Source organism: Spodoptera frugiperda, chromosome 29 (genome assembly GCF_023101765.2).
Source record: "Spodoptera frugiperda isolate SF20-4 chromosome 29, AGI-APGP_CSIRO_Sfru_2.0, whole genome shotgun sequence".
Classification (NCBI taxonomy): domain Eukaryota; kingdom Metazoa; phylum Arthropoda; class Insecta; order Lepidoptera; family Noctuidae; genus Spodoptera; species Spodoptera frugiperda.
In genome coordinates this window covers 11,586,976-11,604,968 of record NC_064240.1, presented here as the reverse complement: position 1 = coordinate 11,604,968, position 17,993 = coordinate 11,586,976, and the positions used below count along the sequence as shown (strand labels likewise).

The 17,993-nt window shown below is 34.4% G+C and overlaps 3 protein-coding genes across 8 annotated transcripts in view; 1 reads left to right on the top strand and 2 right to left on the bottom strand.

Annotated features, from left to right (window-relative positions):
- The first annotated feature begins 516 nt into the window (after window positions 1-516).
- LOC118268561 (ras suppressor protein 1) lies at window positions 517-4,187 on the top strand. The gene is made up of 6 exons (XM_050706715.1): window positions 517-694; window positions 1,464-1,754; window positions 2,061-2,143; window positions 2,504-2,618; window positions 2,916-3,048; window positions 3,561-4,187. Exons 1-6 carry the CDS (start codon window positions 544-546, stop codon window positions 3,643-3,645), a joined length of 858 nt encoding a protein of 285 aa, XP_050562672.1. The 5' UTR covers window positions 517-543; the 3' UTR covers window positions 3,646-4,187.
- A 52-nt stretch (window positions 4,188-4,239) lies between these two features.
- Window positions 4,240-11,844, bottom strand: LOC118268222 (nuclear envelope integral membrane protein 1a). The gene is made up of 8 exons (XM_035582614.2): window positions 11,567-11,844; window positions 10,994-11,118; window positions 10,095-10,311; window positions 9,631-9,797; window positions 8,946-9,161; window positions 8,454-8,578; window positions 7,674-7,835; window positions 4,240-7,182 (listed from the first exon to the last, which is right to left on the bottom strand). Exons 1-8 carry the CDS (start codon window positions 11,646-11,648, stop codon window positions 7,008-7,010), a joined length of 1,269 nt encoding a protein of 422 aa, XP_035438507.2. The 5' UTR covers window positions 11,649-11,844; the 3' UTR covers window positions 4,240-7,007.
- Window positions 11,845-12,465: 621 nt separating this feature from the next.
- LOC118268178 (myosin heavy chain 95F) overlaps window positions 12,466-17,993 on the bottom strand; it is a 41,258-nt gene continuing 35,730 nt past the window's right edge. For 5 of the 6 annotated variants that reach the window (XM_035582529.2, XM_050706694.1, XM_035582528.2 and 2 more), the window contains 6 exons: window positions 17,107-17,151; window positions 15,729-15,849; window positions 15,146-15,263; window positions 14,744-14,962; window positions 14,111-14,262; window positions 12,466-13,695 (listed from right to left, as the gene is read on the bottom strand). In XM_035582529.2, coding sequence (XP_035438422.2) covers window positions 14,111-14,262; window positions 14,744-14,962; window positions 15,146-15,263; window positions 15,729-15,849; window positions 17,107-17,151 — 655 coding nt within the window. In that variant the 3' untranslated portion in view covers window positions 12,466-13,695. The remainder of the gene's footprint in view (window positions 13,696-14,110; window positions 14,263-14,743; window positions 14,963-15,145; window positions 15,264-15,728; window positions 15,850-17,106; window positions 17,152-17,993) is intronic. The other variant, XM_035582532.2, reaches the window with a different exon arrangement.

Below are 17,993 nucleotides of genomic sequence, written 5' to 3'. Positions count from 1 at the left end.
GGTTGGTAACTAGTTACTGGATTAGTTATATAAATTGCAAAATACGTAAATCTTATACTCTATCGCCGATATAAAAAAAAACCATAAGAAATCGAATTTATAATTATCATCATTCGTTGTTCTGTCCATTCCCACCCAAATACTGATATAAGCTTTACTACTTTACCTTTTTAACTCGACTACAAATTTCAGTAATCGACTAAAAATCTCAGAATCAAAGTCGCCCTACTCACTAATATTGACAGCTTGAATTTGACAGATCTCTTGAAAGAATAGTTCAGTTGCGTTCCAGTGTCACTAGATATAATAAAAAAAATCTTTAACTTACATTTCATTCGTATGAGCGAAACTAAAACCAAGAAATAAAATAAAAATATTTTGTAAATGCAACAGTACACATTAAATATCTAACCATTATTTAATCATAGCTTTTCTCCATCTTTATTATCAAAAACAAAAAACAAAATAAAACGTATGTTTAAGATACTACAAAACATATCTGGAACGCAATTCGACTAGACCGAGAAAACAGCTGTTGATATTATGAGTCATCAACCTCCAGTTTCCTGTATTCCAAACACAGGCAAAATGTCGAAAGCTAAAAAAGTTATTGAAGAAGCGAAGGAAAATAACAATCCTGAAATTGATTTGGTGGACAAAGGACTCTCTAGCTTGGACGAGATACCTGGCTTGTGTAAGTTAATTGCTATAAACCTGTTTACCCTTAAAAGGGCGTAGTGTAACCTGTTTGTATGAAACTCGTTTGGTCTTTGGGTGTATTGCATACAGTACTTGCTATTTATAGACATGCCGTATGTTTATAAACCTACATTTTTCTTCTAAAGTTGTTTTTTAAAAATCCCAAATAACTACTCAAATAATTGCAATCTGAGCAATAGACGTTTTCAAGGTTTCACTCAAACTGATTCTGTAGCAGTTTCTCTAGATTCTTTATTAATGTTGTTTAATATCTCGCCCACAGATGTTGAGATTAAAGTCTTTTAGAAGCTACTAACATCATTGTATCTGTATTTTGTAGTAGATAGTGTAATATTTCATTACTTTTAAAAACTTGAGTTAATTATAACCCATGACATCATACAATTGATCATACATAGTGTGGTTTTATAAGGTGTTTCCTTCCCTATGTTTCCATAACTTCGTCCAGGAATGTATTATTAATTACTTGAAACCAAGAATAATAATATTAACTAAAAAATCATGGTTTATTCATCTATATGAATGGAGAAAAGCTCTACTAGTTTTTTAGTAATTTAGTATATCTCATGAAGTCATGATATTATTATAAAAATAATATTACCAATTTTATTACATAAATTTGTGTAGCCTAACCTTGTAGACGTCAAATGCTCATTTCTATATTATTTAATTAATAAATGAGATATTAAGGACTTATTAATTAATAATTAGTTAGTTTAACGATCAATTTTATTTCCTTACAGTCAGTCTCGCCAACATAACTCGTCTCTCTGTAAGCCACAACAAGATCCAAGTAGTTCCGGCTGCTCTTGCTAACCTTGCTAACTTGGAGATCCTGAATCTTGCCAACAACTACATCACTGAACTCCCAGTCAGTCTATCTTCTCTACCGAAGCTCCGTATCCTCAACGTTTCTCTGAACAGACTCAATGGCTTACCGAGAGGCTTTGGTTCATTCCCTGTTCTGGAAATCTTGGACCTGACATACAATAATCTGAATGAGAAGAATCTCCCTGGAAACTTCTTTATTATGGGTTTGTATTTTTTATTTTATTAATAGTACCTTGGACTTGTTACCGAAGTTGTGTAGTTTTTGTTTAGTACTATTGAGTATTTGAGTGAGTGAGTGGAATAGTTTTACTTTAAGTCTTAGACTGCCATCAGAAAACTGTATAACTTAAGGTGAATCCTCTTTTAACTCTGGTCACCAGTAACCTATGTGACAGTTAACATGTAAAAATTATGTATGACGCCAGCTGCTTGTTTTTATTAAAAAAAACATGCTCCTGTTTAATGCTGTTTTGTTACTGTAGTTATACATAATTAATTCTAAATTCCAGACAGTCTCCGAGCATTGTACCTCGGTGATAATGACTTTGAATACTTGCCTGCTGAAATTGGTAACCTGAAGAATTTACAAATTGTAAGTTTATTTTATTTGAACTGGATTTTCCTTTTATTGACCAAAATACTTGTTGATAAGGACATACAACTTATGAAACATATCAATAACATGTTTAAACCAGCTATTATTCTTTTACAAACATCTAAATATCATAGGATTTTGTTGTTATTATCAAATTAAACTGTGTTATTGATAAATCATGAATGCTTTATTAGGTTGTTACACACATTACATGAAAAAACAAGAGACATACTGAAAAAAATATAGCCAACCATACGACAATAAAAACTCTCTTATGTTACCAACCCAAGAAAATTGAGATTCTGCCATAATAATCTTAATACATTTGTGTAAACAACCTTTGTTTTTATTCTTCAGCTTTCAATGCGCGAAAACGATTTGATTGAAGTGCCTCGTGAGCTCGGTCAGCTGGCTCGCTTGAGAGAACTGCACCTACAAGGCAACAGGCTAGTTGTGTTACCACCTGAAATTGGTAAGTTGAAATATGATGCATCTAATTTTATATAGATCTAATATTTACTATATTTTCTCGCTCACTGTCACAACTAAAAAACAAAATATAACTTTTTGTTGGCAGTTGTAGACTTATATCTAAAAAATTTCATGAAAAACATACAGGCCAAATTGAGAACCTTCTCCTTTCTGCGAAGTTGAAAAACTACGCATCGGATTTTGAAACGGTTTTTTCATTACATAGAATCATATTTTCAGATAGTCTGTTTTAATGATAATGTACTTTCTTAAATTTTAATATTAATTAATTGAACAGGATCTCTCGACTTGGCCAGCAACAAATCAGTGTTACGCCTGGAAGGCAACTTCTGGGTGCCACACATCGAGGACCAGCTCAAGTTGGGACCCTCACACGTGCTCGATTATCTGCGCTCTGAGACCTACAAAGTGTAAGTAGAATCATTTATTTATTTTTGCTGTGGTCGTCCCACTGCAGGGCAAAGGCCTCCCTACCCTCCTTCCACGCCTGGCAGCTTTCTGCGGCCAATACTTACCGTAGGAGTTAGTTAGTAAGTTCGACCCGCCATCTCCTTCAGGGCCTAGAATAATATCGTATGGAATCTTCTTAAATCCATGGCGTCGAAAAACGAAATCGCTTGATCAAATCCAATAATTTATGACTTATAACTTAGTAGTAGAGTATTTCTAATTGATAAATATATTTTCAACGTTATTTATGGAAGTCTCTAGAATTCTTGGAATAGAGTAATCTATTGATGTATGTACCTGTACCCGTTGTATGAGTTTACTTGACGTTGAACGTAGCGAAAACGCGTTCGGCGCTCTGATTGGCCGGCGCGAATGAACCAACCAATAAGAGCACCGAACCCGCTCTTGTTTCGATTACTTTAAACTTAAAGCGTACTAAAGGTACTGAATTTCAATTTGTCTTTTCCCACAGGTTATACAGTCGGCACATGTCAGCCAAGCCGGCCCCACCGCCTCAGACGCTGGACAAGAGCAAGAAAGCTAGCAGAGCGGCCTAGCTTCGTTTAACTGTTGTTATTAGAGTACTCTTCTGATTAATACTTAATAATAATAATTAATCAAGTGTGATGTTTGGCTCTCAACAAATGCGTGTATGACATGAACGGTATCGACGTATTCAGGCATTTGCTTATGAATAAAGTAAAAAGTATTTAACTATATGTTTAACGTGTGTGTAGGCCAGATATCTGGCATAAAATATATTGACGTAATTTACTACATTTTATGAGACAAAGCATTTAAAATGTGCAAGAAGTAATAATTACTATTACTCTCTTTTACTGTATATTTAAAAACTCATAGGTGCCTAATATAATCTGTAAAGATTTCTTCTATATATATAAAAGAATGATCAAAATTGTTACCAAAATCACAAATAAGTCTATTGCTACTGCCAATAGTTCTAGAAATGCCATAATGTACTGCTAAGTGCACTTACATAGATACATTTATATATTTTTTTACACTAATTATGGTGCTAATTTATTAATTTTGTATGTTGTGATTGTAATAAGTATTGAAATAAATTATTTACTAACTATCCTATTATTTTTATTTCTACGAATTAAGGTGTGGTAAATAAAACACAAAAATAATTTATTATTAAGTTTTTTATTACAAAATATTAGCATATTAAATGTATCAAAATTCGTATTATTGGAAGGAATTGGTAATGCATAGATTTGTACATGTTGTATGTCATTAATCATATTGGTACACAAACCAGGGATATTTTTATAAAGAAAGACATGTATGTAGTAAGCTGCCCTTGAAATTTCTTTAAAAACAAATGCGTGAAAAGCGCTACCGCTTTTCTCTGCCTTTGTGATTACAATTCAAATCATTAAATGTTCAGACTAGATCAAACTAGACTAAAAGAAAATCAGATTATTTTATAAGACTAACCAAAACAACCTTTTTACAACAACACAACGTGACGCCTTTTTTATCCCCGAAGGGGTAGGCAGAGGTTCACATTTTCGACAACTCGACTAATGAGCCAGGCAACATAACCTTTTTCTCGGAAGAAAATTGGTTGCCTAATAATGTGGCGGTTAAATTATAATTTACTTGTTAGGAAAATAAGCCTAACACAAGATTCTAATATTAAATTAATAACTATAAGCAATGTAGCTTTATCCCACAATCCACAAAAATATAAGTTACACAAAATAGAGATCACTTCTCGAAAATTATTCTATATAGCACATTACATTGGTGTTATAAGCAAACTAGTGCGCGATTATTATATTGAGTGTACAATATTTTAATAATTATCTACGCAAACACGTGAATGTGAAGACAAACAATAATAAATGTCTTGTGAAATGATCCTTAAAATTGTACACATTTTTACAATGAGATTATCAAGTTTAAATTATTGTAATAGTTAATTAATGTAATGTATCTTCTACTATCTTATTGTAATGGCGTAACAACCATAAAGCAAATGCAAAAAAGGAGATGTCATAACTGGATTACCCTTTAACATAATGCGTGACAGGGTACTTTACAGGAGGGACGGCGCGGGACATTATAAACCACGCCCCTCTCTCTTTTCCATCTATTGGTCCGATACTACACAAGCGTTGCCAATTGTCCATATTTTAATGTGCCACTTTCTAAGCGCTGAGGTATAATCTATCTACCTTTTTACTTATTATATCATTGGGCAGGGTCGTTTTTTTTTTGTATCACAGTGCACAATCACATTATGGCATCTCCTCTTTGTACTTGCTTCATGACAACAGTCTAGTCTAGTGAGACGACCAAAAATAACCCCATCTATCGGAAAAGGTATAGAAATTCTATCGGTAAGAAAACTCTTTTCTCCTCTATTTACTTTGTAGAGTTATGTGGCACATGGTTATACTATAGTGTAACACTGATTATTATTTATATTATGTTAATTAACTTATTATTCGAAATACCAGGTAGAGATCTAATGGAAATAATTTAATATTAATAAACAAAAAGAACTCAAGGTGAATATTCTAAAATCGGTTCTATAATATTACAAAAAAATGCTTTTCAAGTAAATGTTATTTTATTTGTTCGGCTATAGAGATACGGTGTGTTTAATATAAAAATGTAACAATTATAAGTACTGTACTAATACATATTTAAATAAGCTTATTTGTTTGTTCAGTTTTTTTAACAATTTATATAACTTTCGTGAGACATACTTAATTAATTATTATGTTTTTCGGCTGAAAGTCGTTGACGACACGACAATTGCGTCGTGTGTCGCGGAATGCTGCTCATGAATATGAGCCTCTAGTATGGCTTGAAACTAGGCGAGTTTCTCGTCAAATAATTGAGACGTGAGTAAGGCGATAAAAACATAATAATTAATTAATTTAGCTATATAATTACAATTAATAATTATATAATTTCTTCAACAACATTATCAGAGGAACTTTCAAGGCAATTATTTAATTATTTTAGATAACAGTCAAAAGTATCAAGAATTTTTATATTGAAGAATGTCAAGAACAACATTTTAATAAATTAAATTAAATACATATTTTTATTCCTACGAGAGGAATCTGTTTAAATAGAATACATCAAATATTTATTGTCTCATTGTGATGATAAAGATAATTATACAATATTTTTTGCAATTCTTCAATAATCAATACATTACTATGAAACAAGAAAAGTGCAAAGTGCAAAAAAAATACAAAAATATTATTGAAACTGCCCCCAAAACCAGACATGTGACAATTGAACCTATTGATAGAAAATAGACGTTTTAAAAACATATTTTATTTTATAAAATAGGGATGTTTCCTAGTCCTAGCAAACTATAGATATACACAGAAACAGGAACAGTAAACATAAAGAAAATTAAACGAGATTCCACATAATTTTTGCGGTCTTAGGAAAACTGTGTTTACTGGCTTACCGACGTAACTGTTTGACGAGGAACCCGACTAGTCGCAAACCACGAAAGAGACTTATATTCATGAACAACTTTGCGCTTGTCGTGTGTCCTCGTCAAACAATAATGTGAGCCAATAAACATTGTGAATTGGGACAAGCCCGCCACAACCTCCTATACCGCTGCAACTCCTGTAAGCCAGGATCTACAGTAGATACAACCATGAAAACACTGGAACACTGAAGTCCGGCGCATCCCAGGGATATGAATGACTGTCTTGGATCCCGCAACGAAATAAATCAGAAGACATTATTGGAGGAGAAGAAAAAGAAAACGATAGTTTCCACTTTCACACACCAACATTATGAATATTGAAAATCTACTAAGAAAACATCCCCACATAAGAAAACATACTCACCTACCTTTACTTACAAAAACAGAAACATTAAAACTATACTAGATCAGTCAATCATCAGTTCAATCATCATCATAATCTGTGTCATCGTCATCATCATCCGAGATCTCCATGTTTCTGGTGGAATTGGCCATCGGAGTCGGTTTCCTGGCACGTTCCAAGGAGAAGGCATACGCTTCATAGTCTAACACTTCATCGTCACTCAAATGGGAATCACCTTCGACGAAGCTTGCGAACCTGGAAAATTAAATTGGTGTTTAGTTTAGAATCGAAGGTTTCTAAATTTCTTGACTTTAAAGTTACCAAATGCCTATTAATCTACATGGCAAGCATGTACAGTGCAGCAGCACGGAAGATTCGTTATAGTTATACCATGGTTTCGGTGTAAGAACAGGGTAGCCTAATGCCCGAATACTCAAACGCTACTCAATTTTAAGACGCTCTCAAATGTAATTCTGTCACTATCAATTCTTTATAAAATGACAGAGATAGCACGATATTTAGGTACAACTTAAAATTGAGCGTTTGAGTATTCGGGCGTAAGTCAGTAAGAATATGTTTGATTGGCCTTTCTCAGATATCAGCCACTTGATGATTTTCCATTCTTAAAAAAAGGGTTGGCGTAATAAATTCCAACCGTTTTTTTACTTGCAATTTTTTGTTAATAAATCCTAAAATTGCAAGTAAAAAAGCATCGGCAACTATTTTAATCTGAGATTCTCCCTTACCTCTTAGAATCGTTCAGCTTGAGCATGATCTTCCACTGCGCGCAGTCGGGACTGGAGCAATACTTCCTGAGGTTCTCCAGCGCCATCTTGGTCTCCCGCGCACCTTGCTCGTAGTACTCTTCGCTGGTTAGGAGCTTCTGTTTGGGCGGGAACTTGCGTCGCCTGTCACATGAAAAGTTTTTTTAGAACATGGGGCATAAGTGATTCGCTTTATGTTTTTTCAGAACATGGATATACCAGCCTGCTTTTTTAACACTTTCCAAAATGAGATGATGAATGAGAAAATCAGGCGTCATAAGTGAGTTTAATGATTTTTTAGACAATGAACATATAAGTGAGTTTAAAGTTTTTTAAAACATTTAGTGACTCGCCTCATAATGCTGAGAAAATATATGCTGACAATGTATGACAGGCAATTAACGTTATCTAAATCTCCGTTTTTATATGTGGTCTGACCTTGGCATGTTGATTTCATATTTTGGAGAGAATATTCTAGCACATATTTTTAATATGTGAAGTTTTTTTTTAATCTTTGCTCCACACTAAGATTTTCTCCTGTGTCGTTGGTGTGTTTACAAACATACAAGTTCACACACACGTGACACCCAGGCCCAAAATAACAATTTGTAGATCACTCAAAGAGTACGAACGAACACGCTACACGCTAAAATTAATCGAACTCGATATTTTGGATTGGTATCTGATATTAATTTCTGCTATATTCATCTCACGTAACAAAGAAGCATGACTTCTACAAAAGAATTATCCCAGATAACTTACCAATATCCACTTATCCTGTTGAGCAGGGACTGCGGGAAGTACTTGGCGACGAGCGACGCGATGATGACAGCGGCTGAAGCCTCTTGGTACTCAGAACTGAAGAATATCATCAGCACTCCTACACACTGAAATTATATCATTTATCTTAATACTTTAACCTTGAAATACTACACCCGTTCCTCATTTATGCAGATGAAAATATTTTGAATTAAAACAATCATCAAGCCCAATAATGCTTTACCCGCCCTGGGAATAGAACCCTTTGCCCTTGGCAATCACACTTGCTAACGTATGAACAAGACCAAGACAGTCTACATAGGAAGTACTACATACGAGGCTTTACCATAATTTCTACGTTTGGCCATAACCAACCAGCATGCATGAAAATACCAAGATTCGTAGCAAATTCGCGTTCCATTGTATCTGCCTACCATGGGAAACAGGCGTGAGGTTATGCGTGTATGTATGTATGTAATAGTATAAATTTCTCACCTGTAAAGTCCACATAACCAAGTTCTTGCTTCTCTGATTCTTGGGCGGTCCTATTCTGTAGCAGACGAGGAAGCTGACGAAGCTGATGATCATGGTGTACCAGAACATGTACGTTTGGTACGTCAGCACCAGCGTGCGAATGTTCTCCCATACTTGTTGGAATAGGTACACGCCTACCGTCCAACCGCCGATTAAGATGCCGTATGTTAAAGTTTTCTGAAAGATAGTAAACATTTGTTAGCGTGTTTGAATTTGAATAATATTATGTCATTGACCGAATATTGGTGTTACATCATTGTTGGTGTCACGTAATTGAACTAAAGAAAAAATGTAACAATGAACGAGAGCGCGTTCGACGCTCTGGTTGGTTGGTTCAATTGTGCCAGCCAATCAGAGCGCCAAACGCGATCCAACTAGTACTACAGGTACTGATTGAAAAAGAGTAACCTATGGAGTTTCTTGCTCGTTTTTCTCCATAGGAATCTACACTTTAGAACAAACATAAGCTTCACTTGAGGACTGATAGACAGAATGACATTTTTAATATTTTAATATTTGCTTTGACGTTCAAAAGTGCCTTCGGTCTATTTTGACTTTGTCAGTCTTGTTTTCCTACCAAGTCTATGGCATTCATTACAACAATCTGATTAACTAGAGCTAAATGTTAAAGTTAGTTAATACTCACTCTAGGCAACAACTTGCTAATGTAGTACACAAGCACCATGAAGGAAGCGAACACTCCGACAAATATCCCGCACAGGTAGAAGAACACGGGGTTCCCGCAGAGGGCGCGCGACGAGAATATCAGCACCAAACCCGCCGCCATCAACATCACACGCCATAGGTCTACTCCTGGAGAAATAAAGATGGAAATATTGGTTTAAACTTGTTTATTTAAAGATCTATGTTTTAATTATGGTTTTAATTTATATAAATTGATACCATTCCCAAGGTAAATACAAGTAACAGTTATGTTAAACAGTTTTAATATGTATGGTCATAAGAGTGTGTACTAAATATCAGATTGGTCTATCGTTAGGGAGGGGGACAAATCCCAATTACTAAATTTGACCCAAACAAACAAACAGGTCAAATTAAATTGAACCAGCACAGAAAAGGTTGAGGATAATATATTTAAACCATACTTACTCAAAACCTGTAATTCAATAGTGTGCCTCTCTCTCGTGTTGATAGCCATACACGTAGGAGTGAAGAGGTTGATAGACACAGACTTCTGTGGTTTCTTCTGGAATGGATTGACCACGGAGGACCAGCCGTAGCTGTCCTCCGAGAACTCCTTGTACACATCCGCTGGAGACTCACCGATGTACTGACTGAACTCATTGTTCTTTATTTTTATGTTAAACTAAAATATTTAAAATGAGTGTTAAAATTTTTTAATCAAGGAAAGTTTTACAAGTAAAGGGTATAAAAGTAAGCTAGTGTTTTGGGAGTTGGTACAAAAGTTCTGATGCTTCATATCTCTATTAACCCGTAGTATATTGAAACATAGATCTATGTGAGACACAATGTGTTTTCTATTGTGCCTCATATACCAAAAGGCAAGAGGTTAAATACTTTTTCATTTTATATGTTTAAACCACCAAAAAAATTAACACATATGTTATTTTTTTTTGGGTGTTTCTTTAAATTTACACACCAAAAAAATTAACACATATGTTTTAATTAACATTTGTGTTAATTTTTTTGGTGTGTAAATGTTTTTTAACAGTAACTATTGGTACTTGGTTTTCAAACAGATGGTATTCTTAGTATTGGGTCGCTTAGTTATAAATATGATTAATTTCAAGTTCTTATGAGGTTAGATTTTGCTTAGTTCCCATTGCTACCACATATGTATAAACTTATAACCTAAGTAATAATTAAAAAAATATATTTATTAAGCACTGAACTGAAATTCTATGATTTGACATATGGATTTTATTTAACTAGTTATCTATTTAATGATTTTACTAAGCTGGTATGTAATTAAAAAGTTGGATAATATGCAGGAAAAAATATGTTAATCATATCATTATTTTTCTTACCTTCACAGTTTGCCATATAGCAAACAGATTTCTGGAAGTTCCCCTGTAGCAATAGATGTCTACAGTTTGTTTCTTAGGGGAGGGCACATCTCTCTCTATTGTTGTGGGGCCCCCTAGCCAGTGGACTGCAAAAAAAACATAAGCAGATGTACAAACTTTTTTCTTCAAAACTTTGTTAGTTGCATGGTATTTTCCAATGAATAATTTTATTATAGGTAACTCTAATATGATAGACATGATATTCTAGCATCTTATTATTCTATCAAAGCTTCTCATAAATAAGAGTTTGTGTATACATTACTGTATTGTTGAAATAAATCAAGCATGCATGTTAACCTCATTTGTAATGATTGTAAGAGGTCAACCAACAATCTTGCTATGTAGGTTAGATAAGTATCTTCGAAAGATTCAAAACTCATTCAAAGAAGCATTCAAAAGTTTAACATAACAATAGAGCAAGCCTTCGCTTTCTCGTTATTGCATTACACAATGTGTGGCAATGATCCTAAATTATAGAGCCTACTAAAAAAATATTTATACATAAAATATCATATCAAACGAGTTTTTACTCACCATCATACGGTAATGAGTACGAAAATTTAATTAACACCGTGATAAACAACAATAACAACAAGTAGCGTCCGTGGCCGCCCATGTTTGTCTTGATTTTTACATTACAAGCTCATGAAATTAAACACTCATTATCACACCGCTTGGTCACTGAACCACATCTGTGCATTATCTTATTTTTAGCACATGAAATTCGGAGATTATTAGCAAAAAATCGAGAGTTTGAAAATGTGATCTAAGAATAGCCACAAACAACTTTCACAATTTAGCTTGACAGTTGACATTGACAGATTGTTTTTGACATAATAGGACTTTTTTATTTTCTGGCTTGGTAACAGTACTTTTTGGCTGGATAAATATGACGTGTTGCCTTGCATGCAGTTCTGTCGTGGTTCTGCTTTAATAAGGATACTGGCCTCAAGGACAGTTGCGAGTCAAGTCGCCTTTATTTCAACGATTTCACATAATTATAGTTAATGAGGCAATTAATTTCATCGCCAAAACAATACAATGGTTTACCTACATGAATCATCTTTCTTGAGATAATTAGTAATGGAATAAAATATCTACCTACGCTTACTATATACTTCCATTCTGTCATACACTAGTTGAGGTACAAAATACCAGTTTTATTAAAATTCCATAATGTCGATAGAAGACAGGATTTCAGGATTATTAGATACACTGGGAATTTCAAATCAAACTACACAGCTTGCACCAGCCGCAGGACCAGTCAGTGCGGCATTTATGTCTTATACAGTTTTTTTTTTTCGTCTTATATAATACTCACCCAAACCCCTATCAGTCATCACCCAGAAAACAAGGTTTCTGTGCTTAGGTTTTTTGAGACGTTTCCTTCTTATTACATAAATCATGGGTTGAATAAATAAAAAGATTATAAATTACTCTCATCATGTTTTTATTTGGTAAAGCATATACAATAATGGAGTGGTCATGTATTAACAGAATAACACACTAAGGCACTTGCACGATCTGCTCTAAATACTTGTACTTTAAAAAACTTGTACATAAAAATAACCTGAACATTTACTGCGACCGAAGTAAAAAAATACAGGAATGTTTGCTTAAATACTGTTCAAACACTTATGTTAATAAAATTATTATAATGCTAATAAAATAATACAAAAGCTACCATTCACCAGTCTTAGGACAGGAATGTTCAAATAAATATACTTTCTCCATTTTAAAATACTGACCTAATACATTTTTACCACTGAATTACGAATCACAGCTTACAAGGAATAAGTATAAATAAATATTTTATTATTTCATTTTTAATTTAAATACTTTAGTTTGTTAACTGATTTCGATGTGAATCCCATTAAAATAAGTTTACTGAATTAACAATCACATTATACGCTACGGAATAATTAGAGAAATTATTTTCGTTTATATTAAATCAAAAATATATTATGTCACTTTGTCTTATTCACATAATTCACGATTTCTAATTTCCTTGTATCCTACAAATACATAAATGAAATAGTAACGGATAGTGTCGATGCTACAGGAATCGATTTTTGGAATGACAAGTTAAAATTTCGCTAAAACAAGATAAAATCTTCGTGACTTAAATTAGCACAGCTATTAAAATATATTAATTTCTACTTTTTAACTGATAGTTGACACACACTCATGATATTATTGACAAACCGTTGACAAATTCAATAAAACCATACAAGCTGCCAAATTCTCATAAACTGCATAGTTTTACAATAAAATAAGAATACAGCAAAGTTAGATTAAAACTATTTTAGTATAATAATTTAAGGCACGGCGATACAATTGATATTTATCACACTTTTGAACATATTTTATCACAATAAATAGTGAATCCATTTGAAAGATTTGTATATAAACATTTGTTGTGTATCCAACTTTGCTGAAACTACGGAACCATATTAATATAACCTTAAAGACCTTCAATTATATTGCACTATCATAAGTCTAGGAACCTGCAAAGGCACGTTGAAAGAACTAAGTAATTCCTCTATTCAATAATCTATCTTATGTGTGTTATAATAAATTTCAAATTCCTAGTTCTGTGGAATATTTTTCGATTTTGCGACGTCGTTTCTAAATTTCACTAGGCCCTTGGTGGAATGTGATATCTGGAACAAAAGAAAACATTATTAGTTAAGTATAAAAAGGGCTTAAATTAAAGTAAAATCTCTCATAAATAAAACGAAGGAGTTCTTGAGATATCGATACAAAACAGTGTGTCGTCATGTGGCGATAATTATAGAAGGTACTTAACCAGTTAGTCGCTGTTTTAAGGCGTAGGTACCTGAATTTTATGTACTGAATGTATGTAAGCTTCTAGTAGTAGTATCACCTGCGGACTGCGGACTGCCTAGCGGATTATTGGGGCTCCGGCTCGAAAGGTAAGAGTAGGAATAGGGTGGTTTTTAGTCAGTAAGAGTCTGACACTCACTCTCGCCTCGCCCAAGGCTCCCGTCATAGGCGAGGCGAGAAGTACTTGGATGGCTTTACCCCTCAAAAAAAAAAAACACCAAGTAGACGTACCTAACGCTTGCGCTGGTCGTGCGGCGTGTATGGGGCGCCGCCGTGGCGCGCCCACTCGCGCTCGAACTCGTGCTCCAGGATCTCGGCGCCGCGCTTGCGGGTCAGCCCCGTCTCCTCCAGGCTCAACTCGCACATCTGCATGTCGTCCACTCCTGGGAATACATACAACATATTTAATGTTTCTCACTTGGGAGATCCAAGTTTGGGTACTAATAGGCCCGTTTCACTGGAGTTATTATGATATATGTCCCACGGCCACGGCCTGACTTGAAACTGGCATGAAACCATGTTTCGGCGCGTGAGTGTTGCTGGCAACTCTGTGTTGAGTCAAACCCCACCCTACTTTAACATCCCAAAACCGCTGCAACTCTTAAAAGTTAGAATCTACATTAGATACTTCTAAATCGGCAACGCACTTGTAACTCCTCTGGTATTACAAGTATCCGTGGTTGGCGTAAATTGTTCACCATCAAGTAATCCATCTGGTCATTAGTCCCCTTGTCTCAAAAAAACTTAAAACAGTAGGTATGTAGAACTGTTAAACTCTCCATTAAACCTTGTTTGGAACATAGCAACACGACACAATATATTTCCTATTGTGTCCTATAATACGGCGAGCAAAAAGTGACTAACCAGCTTGTAGCAAGACAGGCGTCTTATCAGGATGTAGTTCCATCTGTCGCGCGACGTACTGTCCGTCGAAGTGCGCGTACCACCAGCCGCGGCGCTCGGTGTCGGCCGGGGCGGTGCCGCCCGCGCCGCCCGCGCCGCCCGCGCGCACGAACGGGATGCGGAAGTAGCGGTGCCGGGCGCCCAGGATCTCACCCTTCTGGGGCACTCGAGGGGTCTTTGCTGAGGAGTTACATGGATTATAAGTATGGTTGGTCAAGTTGAGATTGATTAGGTGCGGTAATGAGACAAAAGCTTGATTAACATTTGTATAAAACCAACTTATAATACAACTACACAAAAATATAGTGATTAAAGAAGTTTAAAACAAGCAAAGTTTTTTAAAACCAAAAGAAAATTACTTACCGGCATCCATAATCGATTGTGGCGCCCTCTCCTGGTCGGCCATGGTAGTCTTGCGGGCGTTCTTTGCCTTCCATGCGTGGTAAACCTTCAGGCGGCGGTGGAACTCGTGGCGGCAAGCCTATAATATACGAATTGAATATACATACGAAACATTTTACCTGTTTACTATAGGGGTAGGCAGGACTATGGAACACCAATGGCTAGGATCCATTTCGAATACTATTAGTTTTAAATAACATTAGCTGATTTATTTGTATATTGTGTAAAGTACAATAACAAAAATATCGGCAAAATCAGTTCTGATAAATCAATGCCGCTGTCGTGCTAACATTAGAACGTAATACTGGTGGTGGTTGTAGTTAGTTAGTAAGAAACTGCGAACTACCATGGGTGGCACTTCTCCCACCTATATATAAATATTTTAGTTATTTTTTAAATTGTAATCTCATTCGAAAAATTCGAACACTAGTTGAATGTATGATGTAAAAGTTCATAAGTAGGTAACTTAAGACTGTGTTCAAATCTATAGAAGAGAAATCTCAAAATGAATTCAACCAATTTCTACTACCATTCTAGAACTTACCTCCAAAAGTTCAATATCACATGAAGTGTTAATAGTATCACGTAGCTCCGAATACTTCCATTTAGACAAATCATACTTTTGCTTGCCCTGCATAGCTTGCTGCATTCGTACGCGTTCCGACCTGTCGTTTGCATACAAAAACGTCAATGGATATCAAAATGTAATAAATGTTCGTGTTATTGTTAAACTACATGCTACATCTACTGTATATTAGTTCGATCTGTAATTGTATGTACCAGATGCCAAAATCAAGGTGAAATGGTCTTTATATCAAATGTGGTAAGGTACTAAATCATTTGACATACAATTACAGATCGGTGTAAAATTAAAGCATGCCTTGTGTTAAATATTATAGTGTTTTCTAAAACTATTTTATATACAACTTGCATGCAAGAATTTGGCACTTTTAAAATCACCGTAACACCCAAAGAAATATCTCAAACCAGTATTAAAATAAATATAAAAAAAAACAATACTTAAAATATCCCATGCATGATGATAAAAGAGCCAACAAATTAAATGTTAAATCTACATTAGAATTCAAGCCTTATTCCATAAACGTTAAAGACGAATTTTCAACAGCAACCCATGCAATAAAAATCCGTTTATGAAACAGGGTGTTTAAAAAACTAAATATACAGGATAATACATAAAATACTAGATATTATAATTGAATTAATACAACATTTAACTAAGATACAGTTAGGTACGAAACACTAAGTCGTGCGAAAAGTTCAGATGAAGCATAGGTAGCCTTATGTTAGTAATTAGTACATTATCTTCAGAAATGGTCCTCTTTCAATCGAAATTTTCAATTTTGAATTTTGAGTGTACGCAATAAGGTGCATTTTTGTATTAACTGCCAATTACTTCATCCGTATATTGGAGTAAAAAGTATGAATATCCTACGTGTGATCCATGGTGCTATTTCTTTGTTATAAAATATATTGATTGAGTATTTTACATAAGATTTTCAAATTATCTTCACATTATAACTTCTTTAATTATTTTTTTTGTAGTATAAAGACTCAGTAGTGTATAATCTAAAACAAAGGAACGAAATGGAAACATTAATTATTTATTATTTGATCGTAACATAAATGCGCCTTTAAATAGACTCTATGACCACTTTAATAAGACCCAGAATTCTTTGGAAACTCACCAGATGTATTATTGACCACAGTATTTAGAAGTACTTACTAAAAAGAAACTTATAACCATTCAAATAAGACCTAGAATCCTTTTGAGGCTCACAGATCGAATTTTAACTATTGACCTATAATGAGCAAAATGTATGATCAATTTGCTATATTTCCAATTGAAAGAGGGCCAAATTCGGAGCGTGCGAAAGAGAGGTTAGTCTTGTCTCAGTCAGTACCTGTTCAATTTATTCTCTCCATTGATTGACTCCATGGTAGGGAAACTGTGCGAACATATCACAATATTACTTATACGCTATCAACGTTGGAACTTGGACGGCCGCATCTCTTAACGTGTGTTAGACGGTTCTGTAGTATTTGTTTTTAAGAGTAAAATAAAGAAAGGTAAGTGCCATGTTGTTTTGTTTATTTATTTAAAATCACCTTAAACTATAATTTCAAGGTTCTTTCTAATGCGACAGCTAAGGATAAACAAAATTCAGTCATAGATATAGGGTCTTACTGCGGCTTTCACAGCCCTAAATTGTAAAAGTAAATTATGTCTTATACATTGAGTATAAGGATCAAATAAGGTAAACTCAGTTAACAGTTTCTTGAGTGCATTTCTTAATGCATTTTTATTTAAGAATTTACTCAAAAGTGAACCTTGAAGCTTGGTACTATTACGAACAGTACCAACACCTTTAAGAAGGTTTGCAGCCAAAGTATCAAAAAGAAACAGTAATTTCATTTACCGCCGCACTTAGATTAATTTAATGGTTACTTACTTAAACCAGTCTTTAGCAATTGTTTTCGAACAAAATTGTTACTAAGGAATAATTTAAGTAATCAGCAACTGACTGTAGAAAAACAAACTGTAAACCGATATCCCTATTACTTTTCAACCAACGTAGGCACAGAAAGCTAAAAATACTACAAAATCGTGTAACGCATTTGACAATGACATTATCATAAATCGTAGTTGTAAAGCTATATACAGGAAGAAACTTCGCAGACCAATGTGCAGTCTCTGTCGTATTGTACAGTGTGTATAGCTTAACTTAACTCTCTGTATATATTGGAAACCTAAGGAAAACAAGATGTAACAAGTCATGAATAGATATTA